At 38.9% G+C, this 25,123-nt stretch overlaps 2 protein-coding genes across 2 annotated transcripts in view; one reads left to right on the top strand and one right to left on the bottom strand.

Moving 5' to 3' along the window:
• Positions 1-25,123, top strand: part of ODF2L (outer dense fiber of sperm tails 2 like) — a 282,358-nt gene that overhangs the window by 120,683 nt on the left and 136,552 nt on the right. The gene's annotated exons all lie outside the window — the stretch shown is intronic.
• CLCA1 (chloride channel accessory 1) overlaps positions 21,604-25,123 on the bottom strand; it is a 30,497-nt gene continuing 26,977 nt past the window's right edge. The window contains exons 13-14 of the mRNA XM_035018126.1: positions 23,709-23,948; positions 21,604-22,622 (exon numbers count right to left, since the gene is read on the bottom strand). Of these exons, the coding sequence (XP_034874017.1) occupies positions 22,234-22,622; positions 23,709-23,948 (629 nt within the window). The 3' untranslated portion in view covers positions 21,604-22,233. The remainder of the gene's footprint in view (positions 22,623-23,708; positions 23,949-25,123) is intronic.

Genomic DNA, 25,123 nt, shown 5'->3' on the forward strand with positions numbered 1-25,123 from the left:
TTTCCTCATGCCCCAGAAAACACCAATAATCACCTTTTAATCTCCATGTACCTGTGCTCTTTGTCCTCCAGTCTCCTCCAGGACCTCAACAAAGCATCATTTCCCCCTCTCTTTCCTCTTTCTCCCTCTCTACTGGCTTCCTGCTGATCTCTGCTCCCTCTCAACAGCATTTGAAAGCAATCCAAACCTTTCTCATCTTAAAAAAGAGAACTCAGTAAATTTGGATATATTGTTTTATGCAGTGAGCAATGAGTATTTAATCTTACTCCACCTCTCTGTAGTATTTGATGTTGTTGACCATTCCGTCTTTTTTGAAACTGCCTCCTTTCTTGGTCTACATGATGCATTCCTGATTATATTGGTATATCTCTGGCTGTTCCTTCTCAGTCTAGTTCACAATGCCTCTTTCGTTATCCCCTCTTCTCACTTAAGTGTTGGCTTTTTTCAAGAGTTCATTCTTGGCTCTCTTCTCTTCCCCCTCTCTATGTTCCAGTGGGTGATCTCACTCACACACATGGCTTCAGTTATCCTTTGTACTCTGATGATGACCAACTATACATCTAGCTCAGACTTCTCAGCAGAAATCCTAAGTGCAAGAAGCAATGGAATACTATTTTCAAAATACTGAAAGAAAAAAACCTCATATTTTAAATTAATCACTTTAATATTAGAATGAAGTAAAAATAATGTCAGAAATACTAGGCCTTAGATTACCTAATACACACTCTGAAAACAGATGTTGGAGGAAATTCTCCAGCAAGAAGCAAAACAAATAAAGATGAATCAATAAAATATGGGTGATGGGGATTAAGGAGGGCACTTGTGATGAGCATTGGGTGTTGTATATAAGTGATGCTAAGTGATGAATCACTAAATTCTACTCCTGAAACCAATATTACACTGTATGTTAACTAGAATTTAAATAAAAACTTAAAACATTAAAAAATAAGATATGGGAACTAAATGCTAGTAAATAATTTAGTAAAATTTCTTGCCTAAATAAGCAAAGAACAACAACAACAAAAACCTATCTATTTATAATTTAAACTCTAGAAAATATCAACATGAGGCAGGTTGCTGTTGGAGTGCAGAGAGAGATAAAGACTGCTAAGGCATTTCTGTTGAAAGTGAGGGAGATAAGGGGAATGTGGATATTGATAAGCTTTCGAATTCTATTACTATAGGAAATAGATGACTAATAAATATACGAATGGGTCTTATTAAGTAGTGATAACCACCAGAAGGCTAAATGTATAATGTCTGATTTTCAAACCAGCTGAGTAGAATTCAGTCTATCTGATGGAAGTTAGGAAAGAAGGGGAACAGAAGAAACAAAAAGGAAATAGGTGAAATAGGAAATATAGAAGAAGATGGCAGAAAAAATTTTTAACAAATAAACCTTGTGTGAATTCATTAAATTCACTTCAGCTTAGATTTTGAAAAGATGCAGTAATATGCTGTCTACAGGGACACATTTTAATGATAATGTTATAACAATTCCCAAATTATCTGTGTGTAAAAGAAAATGTAATAAAGGTATTTGCAACAGGGATATGAAAAAGACAAAATCAGTTGACCCTGAAAGATTTTATTTTGCCTCTCTATAATTTTGCATAGTAGCTCACTAGCTCAGATTGCAGTCTCAGAGATCCTCAGAGAATTCCTGTCTCTATCCTGTTTCCTCTCAATATATTCTACAGCACAATCTTTTTAAATAAAACATGATCTTGTCCTGCTGCAACTATTTTACTATCATTCCCTGATTGCCTACAAGAAAAAGCACAAGATCTTTGTCATTTTATTTAAGGCCTTCCTTGATTTGTAGCTTAGTTACTTCCTCATTGCTTTCTGCCTTCTCAGCCTCCTGCCCTCTCCTCTTTCTGCTTTGGGCATGCGGAAACATTTACATTTCGCTAAAGGGAACATTCTAACTCTCATCTTTATGCCTTTGCCTATTTGGCTCTTTCTGACTGAAATTTCCTTCTTCTCTTTCTGTTTGTCCTTCAAGACGTAGACGAGGTGGCACCTCTTCTGTGATCCTTTCTCCTTTAGCTCCTGTAATTATATCACATCATGTCACATCACATTAAATTATTTTGTCTCTCTCCCTGAGTAAACTGTAAGCCACTGGAAGAGCAGGGACCATGTGGTCCCAGCTCCAGCATGGTACTTGTTATACAGTATGAATTGTGCTTAGTGACTAAATGAATCCAAGTCAGCAAATATGTTCCAGGTGCTAGATGGTACTAGACTCAGACCAGTAAGTAAGAATCAAAATTAAGGAAATAGGTTCTGTGTATAAAGATTACAATGAATGGTTTATTCAACTTGAAAAAGAGGATTGAGATAAATTATGTTCTGAAATATTAATTGTATGAATGTTTTAGGCATACTCTTTGGTTGCATGTGACAGAACACCAACTCAAATAAGTTAGTCATATATATTTATATAGGAAAGAATATTAGGCTCATTTCACATAGTGTTGCGAAGGTGAGGTTGACCCTAGAGCTCAGGTTCAGTGGTAACTGGGGAAACTAGGGATATGAATGTAGCCAGGGTTTTTGCCCATCTTTTGTTCTATTGGCCTCATCATCCCAGAGCAATTTCCCCCTTTCAGCAGGAAAAATGGACAGAAACTAGTCCTGAGCCTCACAATATATAGCTTCGCTGCCGGAGAGACAAGGATCATCTTCCCTAGTTCCGGTTCAAAGAAATCCTGGAGAAGAGCTCTGATTAGCTTGTTCTGAGTCAAGCGCTTATACTGGTGAATCAATAGCAAGGAGGGCGGGGTCAGACAGGAAAGATGAGAAGGGTGGGGCGGTCTCAATCCTTGCCACTCAAACTGAGGTCCTCTGGTATCATCTGAAGGTTGTTAGAAATGAAGACTTTTTTTTTTTTTTTTTTGAACACTCTTGGGCCCTGAACCCACTGAACCATAATCTGCATTTTAGCTAGCTCCCTAAGTGATTAGTCAAATTTGAGAAGCATAGGACACATTAACTAGGAACAACTGTTCTCTCTTTCTTCTGAGGCTGGGAAAATTAGCAGTGGTTTTAAGTTGTTGGATGTGTTTCAAGGAGATGTCTGCAAGATCATTCTAAGTTTTTGCACATAAAATACAATTTTTTTGAGGGGGGGAAAGATGGCGGAGGAGTAGGGGACCCTATTTCAACTGGTCCCCGGAATTGAGCTGGATATCTACCAGACCACTCTGAGCACCCACGAAACCAGCCTGAGATGTAAGAAGATCTGGATCTCTACAAACGGAATATCGCAGGCAGTTGGTTTTGAGGTACAAAGCAGAGAGCTGTGATTCTGCGGGCAGACATCGGAGGATAAACAGCAGCAGGAGGGTGCCTGGACGTGGGGATCCTACACCACCAGTGAGTGACAGCCTCAGGTGCTGCGGACGGGGCACAGACTCGCAGACCTGTAGCGTTGGGAAGGAACTTTAGGGCAGCCCCCGGGGTGGAAACCCCAAGCGCGGAATACCGCGCGTATGCGCGCACGAACTGGGAGCAGCTGGCGGTTTTAGAAGCACAAAGGGCCAAGACGTGCCCCGACCTGGAGGGAGGACTGGGAGCCCTGGGGAGGGGCGCATGACCCAGGCCGCTGCAGTTTATAGCAGCAGGGACAGAAACGGAGACAGTGTGACCTGGAGAGTTCACTGAAGAACAGACTGAGGTCTCTCTGCTCTGAGGCAGAGGTTGGAAACGGTCTCTTCTGCTCTGACTTGCGGAAGAGATGTGGAAAGCCCTGGCGCCAGAGAACAAAAGCCCAAAGACTGATTCCCACTGAGCCCATCCCCTGCCACAGGGGCGCAGGGCTCCGCCCAAACAGGGTTGCCTGAGTAACAGCGCGGCAGGCCCCTCCCGCAGAAGACAGGCTGGGAAAACAAGAGGCCAACAACCCTAAGGTCCCAAGAAAACAGGTGCATCTTGCTTGGGTTCTGGTCAATAATTTCGACTCTATACATTCCCTCAAACACCCATCAACAGAATGACTAGGAGGAGGAGCCCCCAAAACAGAAAAGACTCAGAGATTATGACTTACATTGCAGATTTACAAATGGATGCAGACATAACCAAGATATCAGAGATGGAATTCAGGCTAGCAATTGTGAAGACAATGGCTAGAATGGAGAAATCAGTTAATGGCAACATAGAGTCTCTAAGGGCAGAAATAAAAGGTGAATTGGCAGAACTTAAAAATGCTATTAATGAGATCCAATCCAATCTAGATAATCTAACAGCTAGGGTAACTGAGACAGAAGAGAGAATAAGTGATCTGGAAGACAGTATAATAGATAAAAAGGGAAAAGAGGAGGCCAGGGAAAAACAACTCAGAATCCATGAAAATAGAATCAGAGAAATAAGTGACACCATGAGGCGTTCCAATGTCAGAATCATTGGAATCCCGGAGGGAGTGGAGAGAGAGAGAGGGCTAGAAGATGTATTTGAGCAAATCATAGCTGAGAACTTCCCTAATCTGGGGAATGAAACAAACATTCGAGTCCTGGAGGCAGAGAGGACCCCTCCCAAGATCAAGGAAAACAGGCCAACACCCCGGCATGTAATAGTAAAACTTGCAAATCTTAGAACCAAGGAAACCATCTTAAGGGCAGTTAGGGGGAAGAGATTCCTTACGTACAGAGGGAAGAACATCAGAATAACGTCAGACCTATCCACAGAGACCTGGCAAGCCAGAAGGGCCTGGCAAGACATATTCAGGGTACTAAATGAGAATAACATGCAGCCAAGAATACTTTATCGGGCAAGGATTTCATTTAGAATGGATGGAGAGATGCAGAGCTTCCACGACCGGCAGAAGTTGAAAGAATATGTGACCACTAAGCCAGCCCTGCAAGAAATATTAAGGGGCGTTCTATAAAAGGAGAAAAACCCCAAGAGTGATCTACAACAGAAATTTACAGGGACAATCTATAAAAACAACGTCTTCACAGGCAACATGATGACAATTAATTCATATCTTTCAATAATCACTCTCAACGTGAATGGCCTAAACACTCCCATAAAACGGCACAGGGTTGCAGATTGGATAAAAAGACAGGACCCATCCATATGCTGTCTACAGGAGACTCATTTTGAACCTAAAGATACATCCAGACTGAAAGTGAAGGGATGAAGATCTATCTTCCATGCCAGTGGACCTCAAAAGAAAGCTGGGGTAGCAATTCTTATATCAGACAAATTAGATTTTAAACTAAAGTCTGTAATAAGAGACACAGAAGGACACTATATCATTCTTTTTTTTTTTTTTAAAGATTTTATTTATTTATTTGAGAGAGAGAGAATGAGAGACAGAGAGCATGAGAGGGAGGAGGGTCAGAGGGAGAAGCAGACTCCCTGCCAAGCAGGGAGCCTGATGCGGGACTCGATCCTGGGACTCCAGGATCATGACCTGAGCCGAAGGCAGTCGCTTAACCAACTGAGCCACCCAGGCGCCCGGACACTATATCATTCTTAAAGAGTCAATCCAACAAGAAGATCTAACAATTGTAAATATCTATGCCCCCAACATGGGAGCAGCCATCTACATAAGCCAACTGTTAACCAAAATAGAGTCATATTGATAACAATATGTTAATTGTAGGAGACCTCAATACTCCACTCTCAGCAATGGACAGATCATCTAAGCAGAAAATCAACAAGGAAACAAGAGCTTTGAATGATACATTGGACCAGATGGACCTCATAGATATTTACAGAACATTCCACCCTAAAACAACAGAATACTCATTCTTCTCGAGCGCACACGGAACTTTCTCCAGAATAGACCATATACTGGGTCACAAATCAGGTCTCAACCGATACCAGAAGATTGAGATTATTCCCTGCATATTCTCAGACCACAGTGCTCTAAAACTGGAACTCAATCACAAGAAAAAATTTGGCAGAAATTCAAACACTTGGAAGCTAAAGACCACTCTGCTCAAGAATGTTTGGGTCAACCAAGAAATCAAAGAAGAACTTAAACAATTCATGGAAATCAATGAGAACGAAAACACATCGGTCCAAAACCTATGGGATACTGCAAAGGCGGTCCTAAGGGGGAAATACATAGCCATCCAAGCCTCACTCAAAAAAATAGAAAAATCCCGAATTCACCAACTAACTCTACGCCTTAAAGAACTAGAGAAAAAGCAACAAATGACACCTAAGCCACTCATTAGAAGAGAAATAATTAAAATTAGAGCAGAAATCAATGAATTAGAAACCAGAAACACAGTAGATCAGATCAACGAAACTAGAAGTTGGTTCTTTGAAAGAATTAATAAGATCGATAAACCACTGGCTAGACTTATCCAAAAGAAGAGAGAAAGGACCCAAATTAATAAAATTATGAATGAAAGGGGAGAGATCACGACTAACACCAAGGAAATAGAAACAGTTATTAGAAATTATTATCAACAACTATATGCCAATAAACTGAGCAATCTGGATGAAATGGAGGCCTTCCTGGAAACCTATAAGCTGCCAAGACTGAAACAGGAAGAAATTGACAACCTGAATAGGCCAATAACCAGTAACGAGATTGAAGCAGTGATCAAAAACCTCCCCAAAAAACAAGAGTCCAGGCCTGATGGATTCCTTGGGGAATTCTACCAAACATTCAAAGAAGTAATACCTATTCTACCGAAGCTGTTTCAAAAAATAGAAGGAAAACGTCCAAACTCATTCTATGAGGCCAGCGTTACCTTAATCCCCAAACCAGGCAAAGACCCCATCAAAAAGGAGAATTTCAGACTGATATCCCTGATGAATATGGATTCCAAAATCCTCAACAAAATCCTAGCTAATAGGATCCAACGATACATTGAAAGGATCATCCACCACGACCAAGTGGGATTTATCCCCGGGATGCAAGGGTGGTTCAACATTCGCAAATCAATCAGTGTGATAGAACACATTAATAAGAGGAGGGAGAAGAACCATATGGTCCTCTCAATTGATGCAGAAAAAGCATTTGACAAAATACAACATCCTTTCCTGATTAAAACTCTCCAGAGGATAGGGATAGAGGGAACATTCCTCAAGCTCATAAAATCCATCTATGAAAAACCCACAGCGAATATCATCCTCAATGGGGAAAAGCTGAGAGCCTTTCCCTTAAGATCAGGAACACGTCAAGGGTGCCCACTCTCACCACTGTTGTTCAACATAGTACTAGAAGTCCTAGCAACAGCAGTCAGACAACAAAAAGAAATAAAAGGTATTCAAATCGGCAAAGAAGAAGTCAAACTCTCTCTTTTCACAGACGACATGATACTTTATGTGGAAAACCCAAAAGACTCCACCCCCAAATTACTAGAACTCATCCAGCAATTCAGTAATGTGGCAGGACACAAAATCAATGCACAGAAATCAGTTGCTTTCTTTTTTTTTTTTTTAAAGATTTTATTTATTTATTTGATAGAGTGAGAGAGCACAAGCAGGGGGAACAGTAGAGGGAGAGGGAGAAGCAGGCTCCCCGCCAAGCAGGGAGCCCGATGCGGGGCTCGATCCCAGGACCCTGGGATCATGACCTGAGCCGAAGGCAGACGCTTAACCATCTGAGCCACCCAGGCGCCCGAAATCAGTTGCTTTCTTATACACTAACAACGCAACTGTAGAAAGAGAAATTAAAGAAACGATTCCATTTACAATAGCACCAAAAACCATAAGATACCTCAGAATAAACCTAACCAAAGAGGTAAAGGATCTATACTCTAGGAACTACAGAACACTCATGAAAGAAATTGAAGAAGACACAAAAAGATGGAAAAATATTCCATGCTCATGGATCGGAAGAATAAACATTGTTAAAATGTCTATGCTACCCAGAGCAATCTATACCTTCAGTGCCATCCCAATCAAAATTCCAATGACATTTTTTAAAGTGCTGGAACAAACAATCCTAAAATTTGTATGGAAGAATCAGAATTCTGTATGGAATCAGAAAAGACCCCGAATCGCCAAGGAGATGTTGAAAAAGAAAAACAAAGCTGGGGGCATCGCGTTGCCCGATTTCAAACTATATTACAAAGCAGTGATCACCAAGACAGCATGGTACTGGCACAAAAACAGACATACAGACCAATGGAACAGAATAGAGAACCCAGATATGGACCCTCAACTCTATGGTCAAATAATCTTTGACAAAGCAGGAAAAAACATGCAATGGAAAAAAGACAGTCTCTTCAATAAATGGTGCTGGGAAAATTGGACAGCCACATGCAGAAGAATGAAACTCGACCATTCTGTAACACCACTCACAAAGATAAACTCAAAGTGGATGAAAGACCTCAATGTGAGACAGGAATCCATCAAAATCCTAGAGGAGAACACAGGCAGTAACCTCTTTGACATCGGCCACAGCAACTTCTTCCAAGATAAATCTCCAAAAGCTAGTGAAACAAAAGCAAAAATGAACTTTTGGGACTTCATCAAGATAAAAAGCTTCTGCACAGCAAAGGAAACAGTCAACAAAACAAAGAGGCACCCCACAGAATGGGAGAAGATATTTGCAAATGACACTACAGATAAAGGGCTGGTATCCAAAATCTATAAAGAACTTCTCAAACTCAACACCCAAAAAACAAATAATCAAGTCAAAGTGGGCAGAAGAGATGAACAGACACTTCTCTGAAGAAGACATACGAATGGCTAACAGACACATGAAAAAATGTTCATCATCATTAGCCATCAGGAAAATCCAAATCAAAACCCCACTGAGATACCACCTTACACCAGTTAGAATGGCCAAAATGGACAGGGAAAGAAACAACAAATGTTGGAGAGGTTGTGGAGAAAGGGGAACCCTCTTACACTGTTGGTGGGAATGCAAGTTGGTACAGCCACTTTGGAAAACAGTGTGGAGGTTCCTCAAAAATTTAAAAGTAGAGCTACCCTATGACCCAGCAATTGCATTACTGGGTATTTACCCCAAAGACACAGATGTAGTGAAAAGAAGGGCCATATGCACCTCAATGTTAATAGCAGCAATGTCCGCAATAGCCAAACTGTGGAAAGAGCTGAGATGCCCTTCAACAGATGAATGGATAAAGAAGATGTGGTCCATATATACAATGGAATATTACTCAGCCATCAGAAAAGATGAATACCCAACTTTTACATCAACATGGATGGGACTGGAGGAGATTATGCTAAGTGAAATAAGTCGAGCAGAGAAAGTTAATTATCATATGGTTTCACTTATTTGTGGAACATAAGGAATAACATGGAAGACATTAGGAGAAGGAAGGGAAAAATGGGCGGGGGGAATTGGAGGGAGAGATGAACCATGAGAGACTATGGACCTGAGAAACAAACAGGGCTTTAGAGGGGAGGGGGGAGGGGGGATTGGTTAGCCCGGTGATGGGTATTAAGGAGGGCACGTACTGCATGGAGCACTGGGTGTTATACGAAAACAATGGATCGTGGATCACTACATCAAAAACTAATGATGTATTGTATGGTGACTAACATAACATAATAAAAACTACAAAAAATAAAATAAAATAAAATAAAATTTTTTTTTATTATGTTGTTAGTCACCATACATTACATCATAGTTTCTGATGTAGCGTTCCATGATTCATTATTTGCGTGTAACACCCAGTGCTCATTGCAACATGTGCCCTCCTTAATACCCATCACCAGGCTACCCCATCCCCCCACTCCCCTATTTTGAAAAGTTTTGGACTTTTCTTTTTGCGGGGCATATTTTACAGAGAAAGAGTATTCACTATTTTTCTCTGGGATAGTTTATCACATAGGCAAAGAAAAAGACATTTCAGTTTCCTTTACTGTTCCATCATTTTTATAGCAAACTTACCTACTCTTATCTTACAGCCTGAAGACTAATTACTGGCTCCTGAAAATCCTATTTTCTATACCAGCAACCTGTTTTCTCCTTGGGCCCCACTCTTACTATGTTTTCCCCCATGGTCCTGATTAAGCAGTTTGGACATTGACCATGGTAACTCCTAGAGTGGTCCTGTGGTGGTATCAATACACTTTCTGGGCTTGTATAACAGTGACCTATGTCAACCAGTCAACAAGTGTGAGACTCTGGGTCCTCAGTCCTTGGGGCTGTGTCTAATGATGTAGAAGCTCCTTCTGGGAGGAATAAAAGGGAAGAATTCTTTTGTACATCAAGCTAATAACAGCTTGTTGAATTTACCAATATTCTAATGGTTCCAGATAAAGTCTAAAAAATGCTTTTTGAACAAAGAATTTGTTCTTTGGGTGGAACAAGAAACATTTCTAGGAATCAACCATTTTCTTTATCTTCTCTGCATGTCAGGACTTTTAAAAAAATCAGATTGTGTCTTGGATACTAGTCAAAATAAGCATCAATTACAAGTTCCCAAATACTTAAGGACAATTCCAGAGGAACACTGACTTTTTACATAGAGTTATTTATGTCACTTATTATCAATGAATTTAATCAAAATATGATAGATTTTTTTTTTCTGTTAGACCTACTTTTTTAGTTGATGATTTAAATCATTTTAGATGGTGAATTTTTTGCTTTTCAAGCAGAGAACTCTTAAGAATGTAAAGTATCCAAAACCATTTTCAGGATTCTGATTCAGACTCTAGGCTTTCCAACCAGGTAGCTCATGGTGGATAAGGATTTAGCAAGATGCTAGGTCTCCTGATTTAAGAATTATATCTATTTTTTTTTGAGAGAGAGAGAGAGAGAGAAAAAGAGAGAGGGCACATGAGTTGGGGGGGAGGAGCAGAGGAAGAGAGAGAGAGAATATTTTAATCAAGCCTCCATCCCTAGCATGGAGCCCCATGTGGGGCTTGATCTCACGACTGTGAGATCATAAGCTGAGCAGAAACCGAGAATCTGATGTTTAACTGACTAAGCCACCCAGGTGCCCCAAGAATCATATCTATTAAGATAACTTTATTTAATAACTGTTTATGGAGTGGCAGGAGGGGAATAGGTTAATTAGTTTTAAATGCAGACTTTTGAGGGGATTCATTTATATACAAAGATAAATGGGGAATTGAGAGTTTTTCTGGATAACAAAATAGGTTCATGCACTGTGGCAAATGAGCAATTTTGTATCTGCCTTCTCCAGTTTTCCTGCCCTGTACAATTGCCCATACAACAACCAAATGCTCTGTGCCACTTCAGGGAGACATCGTTCAAACCTGTGGAAGGCCATCCAGTACTGTTGGATGTGTCCCAAATGATACTGTTTTTATTATTTGTGTGCCATTGAATCTATGATTTATAGGACACTTCATAGAGAGAAGAAGTGAAAGATAAAGGAACCATATTGCAATAGACAGACTGAAGAAATAGGTACCATTGAGCTTGATTGAATTATATATGTGACCTGAAATCTCACTGACCTGGATTATTCCACTGGTACAGTAATTTTAAGTAATATGGTTTGTCCTATATTGAATCATTTCTCTTTCATTTTCTGAACACATGGTTGTATGATTTCCAAAGCAGCAACTCTCCATTTGATTTATAATGAAACTAGAGTAGCCAAGAGCCCTCTCCATTTGATCCAAATATTTACTGAAAAGCAACTGAATCATTTCTTGCTCAGGAACTAAGTCCCTGAGAGAACTTGGAACCAGCCTGACTTCAGATTAAGGATAATGCAGGACTAATAACTTGTAAAGTGCAAAATGCAATACAGATTAAGGAACCAATGTGTAATTAGTTTTGCTGGCAACTTTTTCAATCCAGATCAGATTCTGAAACTATCTGGGGGATGATTTCCTAAAATCTGGAATGGAAAACACCCTGGTTGGCAGATGCATTAGGCTGTGGTATAGGCAGTGTCAGCCAATCTGATATTCCTTGTTATTATTTGTAGGGTATATGATAGCCTTGATTGTCTATAATGGATCAGGAATAAAGTCATTGAAATTTCCAGATAACTGATGCCTAATTCATATAGTTTGAAAACTTAGTTTTAACTATTTTCATGCCTATCTTTCTAAAAGAGAATACATTGAGTAGGATGTATTAAAAATAACTTAGGTAATGTAATGAGACCTGAGTGAGTGCATGTGGCAACAGTCTTTATGAATGCCCTCCAGTAGGCACCAGGATAAGTCTTCATCCAAAGGAACAGATTTTATTGAGGCAAAAACATATTTTCACAGAGGGAAGTGACATATTTTCAGTTATTTTTAGTAAGCAATATTAAATAAATTCATATGGTAATCAGTGATGGGGCAAAGGAGTGGAGAAAGCTCATTTCCTTGGCATCTTCTCTGAGTGTTTCTTGGGCTTGCCTCTCCGTGGCATCTTCTAATTAATGTTAGGATTTGTTCAGTGCAAACTTGGGATCATCATTCTCTAAATCAACCTTTGGAGTCTCCTCTGGAAACTAATACAATGTTCTTGGAAGTTTGCTAATCTCTGTAGAGGTGTGTGGTGTCCCATGTATCTTTAACATGGAACAGTGGCCCTGAAGGCACTGCTGAGATGTTGTCCTTATGCTGCAGAGCTGTAAATTCTCCATTTTCCTCATTTCTGGTTTTGTTCTGTCTTCCCAGTGCTCATTCTTTGTTGCCATTTTGAATTTCTGGGATCACTCAGAATTCTGTTTTTTGTTTCTCAACATGTTTTGGCTTTTGTACTATGTAGATTGTTTCTTTTTTATGTGTAAAATCTTTGTTCTGATTATAAATATTTATTATTAAAAATTGGAAAAAATTACAAGGCTTAAAGAAGGAAATTTTAATTATCTACTATTTTATATATACCTATACACTTTTTTTGTTAAACTATTAAGACTATACTGTATATTCAATTTTGTAAACATGTAAAAACAACATACTATAAGCATTCTACCAAAAGATTATTTTGGGTTTTCTATTCTGTTCCATTGATCTATGTGTCTGTTTTTGTCAGTACCATACTGTCTTGATGCCTTACAGCTCTGTAATACAGCTTAAAGTCTGGAATCATGATGCTTCCAGCTTTGCTTTTCTTTTTCAGGATTGCTTTGGCTATTCAGGGTCTTTTGTGGTTCCATACAAATTTTAGAATTGTTTGTTCTAGCTCTATGAAAAATGCTGGTGGTATTTGGAATGAGGATGAAGATGATGATGGAGGTGATGAGGTAACTAATATTGACTTAGTGATACCTCTGTGCCAGGCCCTGGTCTACCCACTCTATTTATATTTGTTCAATTAATCTTCACACCAATCCTGTGATAGGACTTATTATTCCCACATTACAGATAAAGAAGCTATAGTACAGAGAGATAAGTAACTTGCCCAATATTCCATAACTAGTGAGTGGTTATATACATATATTTAAATTGACATTCATTTTCTTATGTCAGTAAAATATTTTATAAATCTCACTTAAAATGGAGTAGAATTTCACCACATGAATACATCATACTTTATTATTATTGTTAGACATTGGAATTGTTTTCCAATTTGGGTATCATTCAGATAATGCTGCTATAAACATCTTTGTTGGCAATTTTAGTTATTTCCTCATGATAGATATCTGGACATAAACTGATGTGTCAAGGGGTGAAGATAATTATGGCCTTTGACATTGCTAATTGCTTTCTAGAAAGACAGTGCCCATTTATAACTTATAATTCACAGGATAGTATGTGAGAGTATACACCTCATTGCACTTTATAAATATTAACATTTAAAGATATCTTGTTAGTTTGAAAAGTAAAAATAGTGTTCCATATATATTTTTAATTTAGTAGTATGGATTTTGTTGTTACCAATCAATGGGTTTGCTCATAGCACACAGAAAATTAGGGCTAGAACATACCCTTATTTCCAGTTGAGGAAACTGAATAAAACAATCAATCCTGGTGCTTAGGACCTTTGTTATTCTTGGTTACCTTTGTCACAGCTCATTATTCAGAACTGCCAGCTCAGTACCAGATATGCACATTTGATACATGAGTTCCCACATATACCCAGTCCTGTCCTGTAGTAAAACAGAGCAATAGTACAAACTACTGGACAGTAACTAGGTTGTGTTATATTAGAAAATTTGATCCACATACTAACCAGTGTTAAAACAGAAAAACAAAACAAAGAAACAACTTAGGCAATGACCTCTGTACGTTAAGTTAGCAAATTTGATTGACACTCAATTCTAAAGTTAATAGCTATGTTGAGAACAGTTTCTTGTAATAGTTCTGTGAGTCTGCAGGGTTTTCCTCTTATTTTCTGGTTCCTGGATATAATGTAAGTGTAGATAAGGAAGGTACACAGGACATTGAATTAAAAATAAAATGTGTTTCCTTATGGAGCCTTGGCTACATGATTAAAAAATTAGGTCTATAAAGGAAACAGTTAAAAATTATTTTCTGAAAAACAAAATGCATGAAAAACTGCTTAACATGAGATTTTAGTTATGTCAGATAAAAGGCTGTTAAAGTTCATTGTACTATTTTTCTAGAAATATTTACTGATCATCTTGTCTGGGTCAGTTGCTTTAGTTACACCTGTCTGCAAACAGACTTCACTAATATAGAGATGGATCTATGAAAAGAGAAAGATGATTCAAAGTAGCAGAACTGCCTGGGTTCAAAATGCCCACTTGTCACTAACTAGCTGTGTGACCATACTCAATTTGTTGGAGCACTCTTTGCCTCTGCGTCCTCATTTGTAGAGTGTGGATAATAATATTACCAACCTCATGAAGTTTCTGTGAAGAACAGTGAGATAACAGAGCAGAAGCTCTTAGAACGGTACCTGGCACATAGTAAGTGCTAAATAAATGTTTGCTATTCTCCTTATTACTAATAAATAATAATAAGTATTCTTGTTATTTTTATTATTCTATGTATTCTAATTATTACTACTAAGAAGTCACTTGCCTCCTCTCTCTTCATCAAGCTAATGTTTGATGCACAGCAGTAGTATCATGGCAACTATGTTGCTGGAGCCAGTCTGCCAATGAATCAGCCTGGAAGTTCTTGGCTATGGGGAAAAGAACATCTGAAAATATAAGGCTTGTACAGTGTTGATCCAGTTCACACAACTAAGTTTCTGTTTCATGAGGGACTAAGGTAAATTAATTAAAGAGGTTGGTGTCCAGATTTCAACTAACTGAGCTTAAGTACTACCGAAGTCACTTACCAATTGTTGCAGGCAACTTACTTAACTCCAAGCCTTATTTGCCATCCATATAGCTTTTCTTTATTCTTTCTTTCTTTTTTTTTTTTTTTAAGAGAGAGAGTGTGTGAGTGGGGTGGAGGGAAGAGGGGTAGAGGAAAAGGGAGAGAGAGAATCTTAAGCATCCCCAGCATGGAGCCCAACGCAGAGCTCCGTATCACGACCCTGAGATCATGACCCGAGCTGGAATCAAGAATCGGATGCCCAACTGACTGAGCCACTCAGGCGCCCCTATATGCCTTTTGGCATGACATTTTTTTCCTTTAGAAGGCCCTGCTCTGGTTCTTTGATGTTTGTGTTTTCCCAGGTCTGGCTTCACAGATGTGATCTGTGTAGTCACATATGACCCTCTACTCAGAAATGTCCTGTGCTTGGTTTAATGTTTTGCTGTAGTTGTCTTGGAATTCTTATTAATTTTGTCTTTGAGCTTGTGTTTTGTAAATGAAGTCATGCATTTAAGTAGAGGAAATACATGCAGTATGTGCATCCGCCATTCCTTGCAACTCGGTTTGCATAAAGCATTCATGATGTCCCATAAGCACAGAATTCGGGTGGACCCACAATGCACTGGAGTTCAGTGAGACTCAAAGTGAGTACCAGGTGAACATATTATGTCTACAATTGAGTAGGTGTCTCCCTGACAGCTCTGAGAGGCCGAGCTTTCAGTTCAACCCAGAACTTTCTTTGAACAAGAAAGAAGGCAATGATATTCTATGAAATACAAACAACCAAGAAATTTTATTGTATTTTTTCTTATTTTTGTTACTTCCCTTTGTTAGCCAACTACTTATGTTGAAAATGATGATATAGAAGGAAAGGGAAAAATAGGGCCACCCTTTTTCTTTCAGTCTTCCTTACTCACAGGGAAGCCAAATGTAGAAAATACATAACAAGATGTGAAATAAAAAAACTTGGTTGGTTTTGTGCACTGTGTTTCATGCTGGCAAGAATGAAATATACATGCATGTATAAGCTACAAAATACAGATCGTGTGTTCCACATACAAGCTAGGTGTTCTTACATTTGCATTTAGGACTCCCATTGTACATATAAAGATGAATAGTAAAGTCATATAAGCACTTTAAAATTGTAATTTATCTTTTTTTAGAACAACTTTAAATAACGAAAACACCAGGACAAGCTGAGAAAGACCACAGAAGAAAGGAAAGAGCTTTGTATTTTAGTAGCTTTAATAATATTATTTACTGCTGCTTGAACAAGGGGTCCTGCATTTTCATTTTGTGCTAGGTTCCCATAATTATGTAACTGGCCCTATCCTATTTCTATGGGGTAAGGAGTCCAGAGGGCTAAGGAATTATACCCTTCCAGTGAATGACCCTCCTCCCCACTTCTAGAACACACAACTCGTGCCTGAAACCTGAAATTCCCTGATTAGTTAATGACCCTCCTACCATGGTCTATATGGCCCAGAACTGATTTGGGTGCCAGGATCAGTTCTCCCTAGGGCAGAGATTGCATCAGAGGTGTGTGCATTTCCAGGCTGGAGAAGTGGACAAAGGGCAGCTGTTGATTTGTACGTGGGCTTGAAGGGGCCACGCCCATGAATATGAGGTCCCTCAGAGTGAGGACTGGAGTTGGGAAGAGTAGGAAGAAAAGAGGGTGCTCCATGGCCCATCTGTTTCTGACCTGCTATATTCCAGCATGACATTGAGAGGGGTCCAAGGATTTTATTTTATTTTTATTTTTCAAGCCCCAGCATGTGGCTTGAACTCATGATCCTGAGACCTGAGCTGAGATCAAGAGTTGAATGCTTAACTGACTGAGCCACCCAAGTGCCCCATAGAGGAGTCCAAGAATTTTAAATTTGAACCTGGCTTTCCAAGTCATAGTGAAGGTATATTTGTGAAGATAGGAGATAAACACATTTTTAACAGCTTGTTAGCCTGATTTATAATGTTTGCATATTTAGACATATTTTAGGTGGTTCCCCTTTTGTACTTTTGCCCCAGGCCCCTCAAATATTAGGGGAGGGCCTGGATGTGAGTATGAAAAGCACTTAGTGCCTAGCACTTAGTAAAATCCCAGTAAATGATGGCTGTTATCAATATCAGGTAACATAGCAAATGATGATGATAATGTAACACCTTTCTCTTCTTGTAGTTAAGGCCCTGAAACCCTGCTCACCTCTCCCTCCACCAACACCTCTTCCCCACCCCTAAGTAAGTGGGGTGATGGTGGTCATGGTAGTATTGTGCTTTCCAACCCCCCAGACACTAAATAAGCCTTCCTCTAAGTAGACTGGTTGTCTGGTTCCTTAAAGCATTGCTCTGGGTCTCACAGCTATGCCCTGTGAGTAGGATTAGCTACAGTCCTGTTTCTGCTGGAATCATGCATGAGCTTGCTATGCCCTCTACAGTATGTATTGTGTGCTATCCATTCTGCAGCTCATCACCTATGTTTTGTTGTTGTTGTTGTTTTTTCTAATGGATTTGGGATTACTTTTGATATTTAGGAAAAGATTTATCTTTAGTAACAATTAAATAGGCTAAGAAGAATGATTTAACATGTTTGCGTTTTCACACTGGGTGCCCGGAACTGGGTTAAATAGATTTTTCTCAGTTACAATAACTATGCACTGCTTAGGCTTTCTAATTCAATGAATTTCCTGCCCTCATTATTTAGTTCTTACCTGGATTGTTATCTTTGGCTATTTTGGTGAAATTTTACTGTAAGCTTCCTTGAACACTGTTTCATTGATTTGTCTTCTCTTTGTTTTAATGAATCACTCTAACATAGTTAGACAGCATGTTCTTTGGAAAGATTTTGACATTTTTTTCAAAAGTCTGAAACCGTGTAGAATTATTTGGGAGCATGTAGAATTCATTGGGTTCACATGCAGGTAGTTTTTAAAAGTATAATTTTAAAAACATGGCTTATATTTTCTTTCTCATTCTTTCGCTGATGTTGCTCACCAGATAATCATTGACTGGATGAAAAGAACTTGATCTCAGAGTCACTCCAGCTTGCATCTGGCAGTAGATTTTGCCCAACTGGAAAGATGTAGTAATATTTGGAGAAATAGAAGTTTGATTAGGATCATTTTGCTTCTTTTCCTTCTCTTAGTTTTTATACTTATAGCCAGACATTATGACATTAAGTATCACTTCCTTTGGCAGACACCACATGTGGACTGGCTACCAAATCATGGGTTCTTAAAATAGATGCTTCCCCCAAAATAGCACCTACATATGGTGCATTGTTACTTGCCTGCTTGCTTGTTTATTGCCAGCTGGCTATAAACTCCTTGAGAGCAGAAACCATACCTGACTTGTTCACTTATTGTATCCTCGGCATCTAACACAGTACTTGGGACACAATGTCGGTATTAAAAAAAAAATAAAAATGTTGAATGGATAAATGAATGCCTCTAGCACACAGACAATGCCCTTAATGCAAAGCTAGGGACTTTCAGGGAAGGTGTGGTAACAAGTTAAGTAGAAGTAGATGAGGGAATTGAAGGGGTTGTCAAGGGAGGACTTGAAGTGATACAACATATCGGGCGTACAGCAGAAGAGAGAATGGGCTGGGTAATAGAGGCAATCAAGTGATGAGAGGTCATCATAAAATTGCAAAGCCAGTTTAGTGGGTTAGGAAGTGAACAACTCAGAGGTTAAGAGGTTGTGGCCAGAATAGGCTATTGGATTTTAAGGTTTCATAGGTGAGGTCATTCTATACCATTATTAGGTCCAGATTGAGCCTTAGAAGTATTAGGGGATCGAGTCCTGCATCCTGTTCCTGCTCAGTGGAGATCCTGCTTCTCCCTCTCCCTCTGCTCCTCCCCCCACCCCACACTCATGTGTGCACGCTCTCTCAAATAAATAAATAAAATCCTTTTTAAAAAAAAGAAGTATTAGGTCAAACCATGTGGAATTGCCAATATTCTCTCTCTTTTTTTTTTACTTATAAAAAGGCACTTTTGGGGCACTTGGGTGGCTCAGTCGTTAAACGTCTGCCTTTGGCTCAGGTCATGATCCTGGGGTCCTAGGATTGAGCCCCTCATTGGGCTCCTGCTCAGCGGGAAGCCTGCTTCTCCCTCTCATACACTCCCCTGCTTGTGTTCCCTCTCTTGCTGTCTCTCTCTCTGTCAAATAAATAAATAAAATCTTAATATATATATTTATATTTATATAATATTACATTACATATATATATATATATATAAAGGCACTTTCATGATTCAGTCCAATAGTTTGCTAAAGTTTAGTGGAGATGGGGTGAAGATTAAAGAATTTTGAGGCTAAGATATTGATTGACTCATTCATATAGATTCTGATACTAGGCAGAGTGATTTTAGGAGGCAAGGGGCAAACATTGTTACCCAGGTGCCCGTCTTAGGTGAGATTGGTAGATGACAGTGAAGAGAACAGATGGAGGATGACATAGATCAGTGATATAGGATAAAGGCTTTATAAAAAAAAAACACACATAGGACATAGGCCTTTATTTGAAAGTCTTGAGTTACTAATGTCTTAGATATATTCACAAGATTTACCCACTCACTTAAGTGGCTTAGGAGAAACTAAAAAAACTAAGGTTGATGTGGGGTAGTAATGGCATAAGGCAAAAGTTTTTGTTTTTGTTTTTGTTTTTACCACGTATGACTCCAGATTCATTTTGCAACAAGCTTCTCTACATCCCAGAGTATATAAAAATGTTTTTCTTTGCCATTCTCTACTTTCTTTTTTTTTCCTTTTTATTTATTTATTTATTTTTATTCTTATGTTAATCCCCATACATTACATCATTAGTTTTAGATGAAGTGTTCCATGATTCATTGTTTGTGCATAACACCCAGTGCTCCATGCAGAACGTGCCCTCCTCAATACCCACCACCAGGCTAACCCATCCTCCCACCCCCCTCCCCTCTAGAACCCTCAGTTTGTTTTTCAGAGTCCATCGTCTCTCATGGTTCGTCTACCCCTCCGATTCCCCCGCTTCATTCTTCCCCTCCCGCTACCTTCTTCTTCTTTACATGCTGACATTTATCTTTTCTCTGAACTAACACTATACATCCCTATGCAGTTCCTGCCTTTATCCCATGGTACATTCCACTGAGTTTGCCCAAATGGGAAATTAAAATCTCAGTGAGTGATTTAGACATTTTCCAAGTGAAACCCATAGCAGACATGTTCTATGGGGCTGATTTGGAGACCTCAGGTCCATTTTTCCACATGGCTCCGTGAGTGGCCCTCTGGTCATGCATGTGCCTCAGTTTGGTTTTGTAACTTTCAGAAGACTTTGATTTGACCTTCTGTCCATTTGGTTGGCAGAGTACCTGGATATGTCCTTAATAAGAAATACTGAGTTTTAGAACATCAGTGTTTTCCTAGCCTCAGAACTCTCTGCCCGTTCAATTATTATAACAAACTTGCTATAATGGAAGTTTGGCATAGAAAATGTGCTGAAGGACAGGCAATCCATTACTCCAAAATTTATCTTTAGAGCAAACTCAAGAGCTTGACTTTCCCCTGTATAATTGTCTTTCCTAAACAATGCTGGGGTATCACTCCATGGTAACATCACAGTGAAGTGTGATTATAGTGAAGGATGTGGTGATCAGCACTATGTTAAACTTGCTGTTGTGATTATTATGTGGATGCCACTGAGGCTGCAGCCCTTAATATCACAGTACCCTAATTTATTAAGGATCCATGGATAAAACTTCACATGGCTCCTCCTGAGCCTCTGGTGTGTTATTCACTGTAGACTCTGTTAATTTTGTTACTCTGTATGTCTTTCTTCTGCCTGCTTGGAAGCTCAAAATGAAATGTGTGACTGGGCTGTAGCAACTGTACAGAACATTATATTATAAGGCATTGGATGTATTGAACCTTCCTTTTATTTTTAGTACATACTTATTTCACTTCATTTTTAAATTTTCTTAATTTTTTTTATTGTGTTTATTAAATGTATCTCTAAGGTACCTGAAATCCTGTTTTGAAATAAGGAAGATCTATGTAGAAATAAATTTGGGGCCTATGTAGAAAAATCTCTTATTGAAAATAGTTTATTTTCAGTCAGAGAGCCACTCACATCTTGAACTCATTATGCTAATGAACTGAGAACTTGAAACATCTTTTACAGGAATACTTCTCCTGGGAGGCCCTGCAATTTGTGATTAGTCCCTTTGGGGACTGCCATACTGCTAAGTTTATTTGGCTCCTTTTTTCCTTTTCTTCTCCTTCTCCTTTAATCTGTCACACCTCTCCCACCTTTATTCAGTTCTTCACGTGGTCCTCGAAGCATCTCTTCTGAAGCATAGCTCTGATAAGATCTATCTCTTGATTAAAAAAAAAATCCTCGGATATTCTTTATTGCCTACAGGAGAAAGGCCAACTCTTACCTTTTCCTACTCAGGACCTACCATGGGCCTGGAATATAATAGGCAGCTGATGAACATTTGTTGAATGAACTGAATTGTATTACATAAGATAATGCATATAAGGCATTAGTAGAGCATTTAGCACAAAGTACACAAAAAACGTTTATTTCTCAATCACTTCCCCTTCACATCTGGCTTGAACCTACCTTTCCCACCTCATCTCCCACCACTGTGGCTTTAAACATCACTGACTTGTAATTTTATGCACATAACATACATTTCTATGCCTAAGGAGACTTCATGCTACTGTTTCTTTCTGGAATGCAATCTCTTCCTGAAATGCATAATCCTTGCAAATTTAGTGAAGAGAATCCATACTCCTGGTAATGTTGATACAAATAACAAGCCATGCCTTTTATATTTAAATAGTTTGACCTAGTTGGGCATCTGGCACCTTTCACATGCAATTACATGTTCTTTTTAATTGGCAAAGCTCCTTAAAAGGAATTAAAACATACTTTCATTTATCAATGCAAGCACCTCTTCTTTAAAAATCATTAATAAATGCCTGTGCGATGATTAAACTCTTGTATTTCAATGATAGTCTTTATACATATGTAGCCAGTTGTTTAGCATTTTATTTCATTATATCGCCGTCTACAGGAAAGTTTAAAATATATTTTGGAGAATTTTATAATCAAAAGAAGGATAGATGATTTATTCATCTCATGAAAACTCAGCCCAAGGCTACTGACAGCTGCAATTCCCCTAGCCACTTCCACATAATTTTTAAAATGTGAAGGCCAGGAATGGTGCTGTTGACATTAATATCAGGACAAGGAGGAGAAGGAGTAGGTATCTCTGGAGGAGCCTCTGGGGGAATAAATAGAGACACTCCTACAATATTAGAGATTTCTGACTTTAGGTTGGACTTATCAACAGCCTGAACTGCAATGAAGAGATCCGTGCCATTTTCAAAAGGGATGTTTTCTGGTGTAAACACAAAGACTTCCTTAGAGTTGGCCTCCTTCGGGAAGAGATCAGATGTGTTCACTTGAAGTGATTCATTGAACTTGTCTCTGAGATCAAGAACACTTGTACTTATTCTAATGATATACTTGTGAGCTAAAAAGGAAAAAAAAAAGTTGTGATTGTAATTCTCAAGTGTTAAAGAAGTTTTAAAGTCTATTAGAAACTATATCACCATTCCATAAATTTCCAGTGAATAAATGTAATTGATGGTCTATATTTATTAGTATTCTTTTTACATTCTTATTTGTGTATCTAAACAGAGTGATGAATATAAAACTGGATCAGGGGGTGCCTGGGTGGCTCAGTTGGTTAAGCATCCGACTCTTGATTTCAGCTCAGGTCATGATCTCAGGGTGGTGAGATTGAGCCCTGTGTCGGGCTCCACTCTGGGCATAGAGCCGGCTTAAGATTCTCTCTCCCTCTCCCTCTCTCCCCACCCCTTAACCCGCCCCCACCCTTCCCCTTCATGTGCATGCATATGCTCTCTCTCTCTCTCTCTCTCTCAAAAAAATAAAATAAATAAATAAATAAAAAACTGTGCAGGCATGACCTAAAGCCTTGGTCAGTATTTCTGTGCATGCATCTGGCTGAGAGAGGAAGCCTTTAAATTACTGCTTATTGCTTTATTATTTATAGAGGAGTTTTGGCTACCAGTGCTTCTCAAACTTTCATGTGCATACAAAATACCCAGGGATCTTAAAATACAGATTCTTGGTTTGGTAGATCTGGTTGGGGACTGGGGTTCTACATTTCTAACAAGCATTCATGTGATGCCCATGCTGCAATCTGAAGACTATACTTTGAGACAAAAATCTAGTAGGACCTGAGGTTTCTTCCAAAAGTCAGCTCTGCTCCATAGATATCTATGCTCTATTCCCAATCCTTTCCAGGAGTCATTGCTAAAAATGGGGTTTATTAAAGGACAGCTTGGCAAGATTTCAAAAAAACCTAGATTGCCTGTTACTGGTTGAAACCTCTTAAAACTTAAAGTGGGCCAGTTTTTCAGGTTCTAAACCTCTCCTATTTAAAAATCCTAACCTTTTATTTCAGAGGACATTCAAGATCCCTCTTGCCTTCTGCCTTCCCCATGCATCACAACATGCCTGCCTGCGTCACCTCCTTCTGCACCTCTGTTGGCTGGTAAACTCCTTTACAGGGTCCACACCACATTCAGCTTACCTCTTCCGTGATCATAATCATCCCCAGGAGCTGTCCAAGTCAGATTAATAAATTTGTCCCCATGGATTTTTGCCTTAAGGTCAGTGATTTGACAAGGTGGGAAGAGATCAGGTATGGGAGCCTGTGGGACACCAGAGGCCACAAATGAACCTCCCAAGGATGTTCTGCTGAAACACACTTGGTTGCCTTGAAGATCATTCTTATTAATTTCAGGTCTTGGTGGATTCCATTTTATTTCACCTGCATCACATCACATCATATCACATCACATCACATCACATCACATCACATCACATCACATTATATTACATTACATTACATTATATTACCTTGCATTGCATTACATTACATTTCATTACATTGTAAGCAACTATATGTGTATACTTCCTTCTGTTTTGTTATCAGATTGCCCTCTTCCTGCTCTCGCCTTTGCCTTCTTTCCTCCCACACAAAAAATTAATTTTAACTATTTGGTGTAAAGATCCCAAATCAGGTTGCATCAGAGGAAAAAAAAAACAAAGAATCACAGTTTTTTATCTTACAGATATTTTCTGGATGTTTTCTGGAATAACAATTCTCATAATTTATTTTCGTGACATTTGTCCTAGAATTGTTTCTCTTCCCATCTTTTTGCCTATCCTGATTTTTCAGCTTAAATCCTGCCTCTGTTTTAAGCCTTCTTAGACTGCCTCAAGAAATCTCTTTCACCTAGATAATACTGTTGGTTTTATTATTTTTCCTATTTATTTGGTAATTAATCATCTGGACCATCAAGAATTACCTTAATTATTCCTTCCATGCATTTTTTTCCCCCTCTTTCTCTATGTTTGTGTTTTATCTTTCTTATTAGATTGCAGCTTCTCATAAACTGTTTTGTGTTAGGGGTTCTAACATTTTATGCTTTTGGAAGACTTCTGATTTTCTCATTGAATGCATAGGAACTTAGTGCTTGTAGCAATCTCAATTTTCTTCACATTCTTGCTGAAAGGTTGTATAAAAGTAATCCTGCTCAATCAGTAGGGTTCTCAGACTCTCATTTCAATAAAAATATTCCATAATACCCTAATATGGCATTACACATAATTTACTCTCTCATAAACTCTACTTCTTTAGCCTTTAAAATTTTTGTCTGTAAAGACAGATTGATCTTCATACCCATCAATCTGGTCTTGGGCAAAGATAAAGTGGATACTGTGGCAGGTTCAGAGTTAGTATTCAATTCAGCAATAGAGACCATCTCTCTTGGTATTCAGGCTCATCAAGGGATAGAGGGGAAAAAACATGGTTCTCTAATGCCAAGCCAGGTCCTATCATGGTTAGTCCTATCACAGTTAGACCAAAACCTCTCTAGCCTCTGTTTCTCTGTTTGTAAAATGGGATAATTAGAAGAATGTAATGTCCTAATGTGAGTAAAA

The sequence above is a fragment of the Mirounga leonina genome, unplaced genomic scaffold (assembly GCF_011800145.1).
Source record: "Mirounga leonina isolate KUSES-001 unplaced genomic scaffold, KU_Mleo_1.0 Mir_173, whole genome shotgun sequence".
Classification (NCBI taxonomy): Eukaryota; Metazoa; Chordata; class Mammalia; order Carnivora; family Phocidae; genus Mirounga; species Mirounga leonina.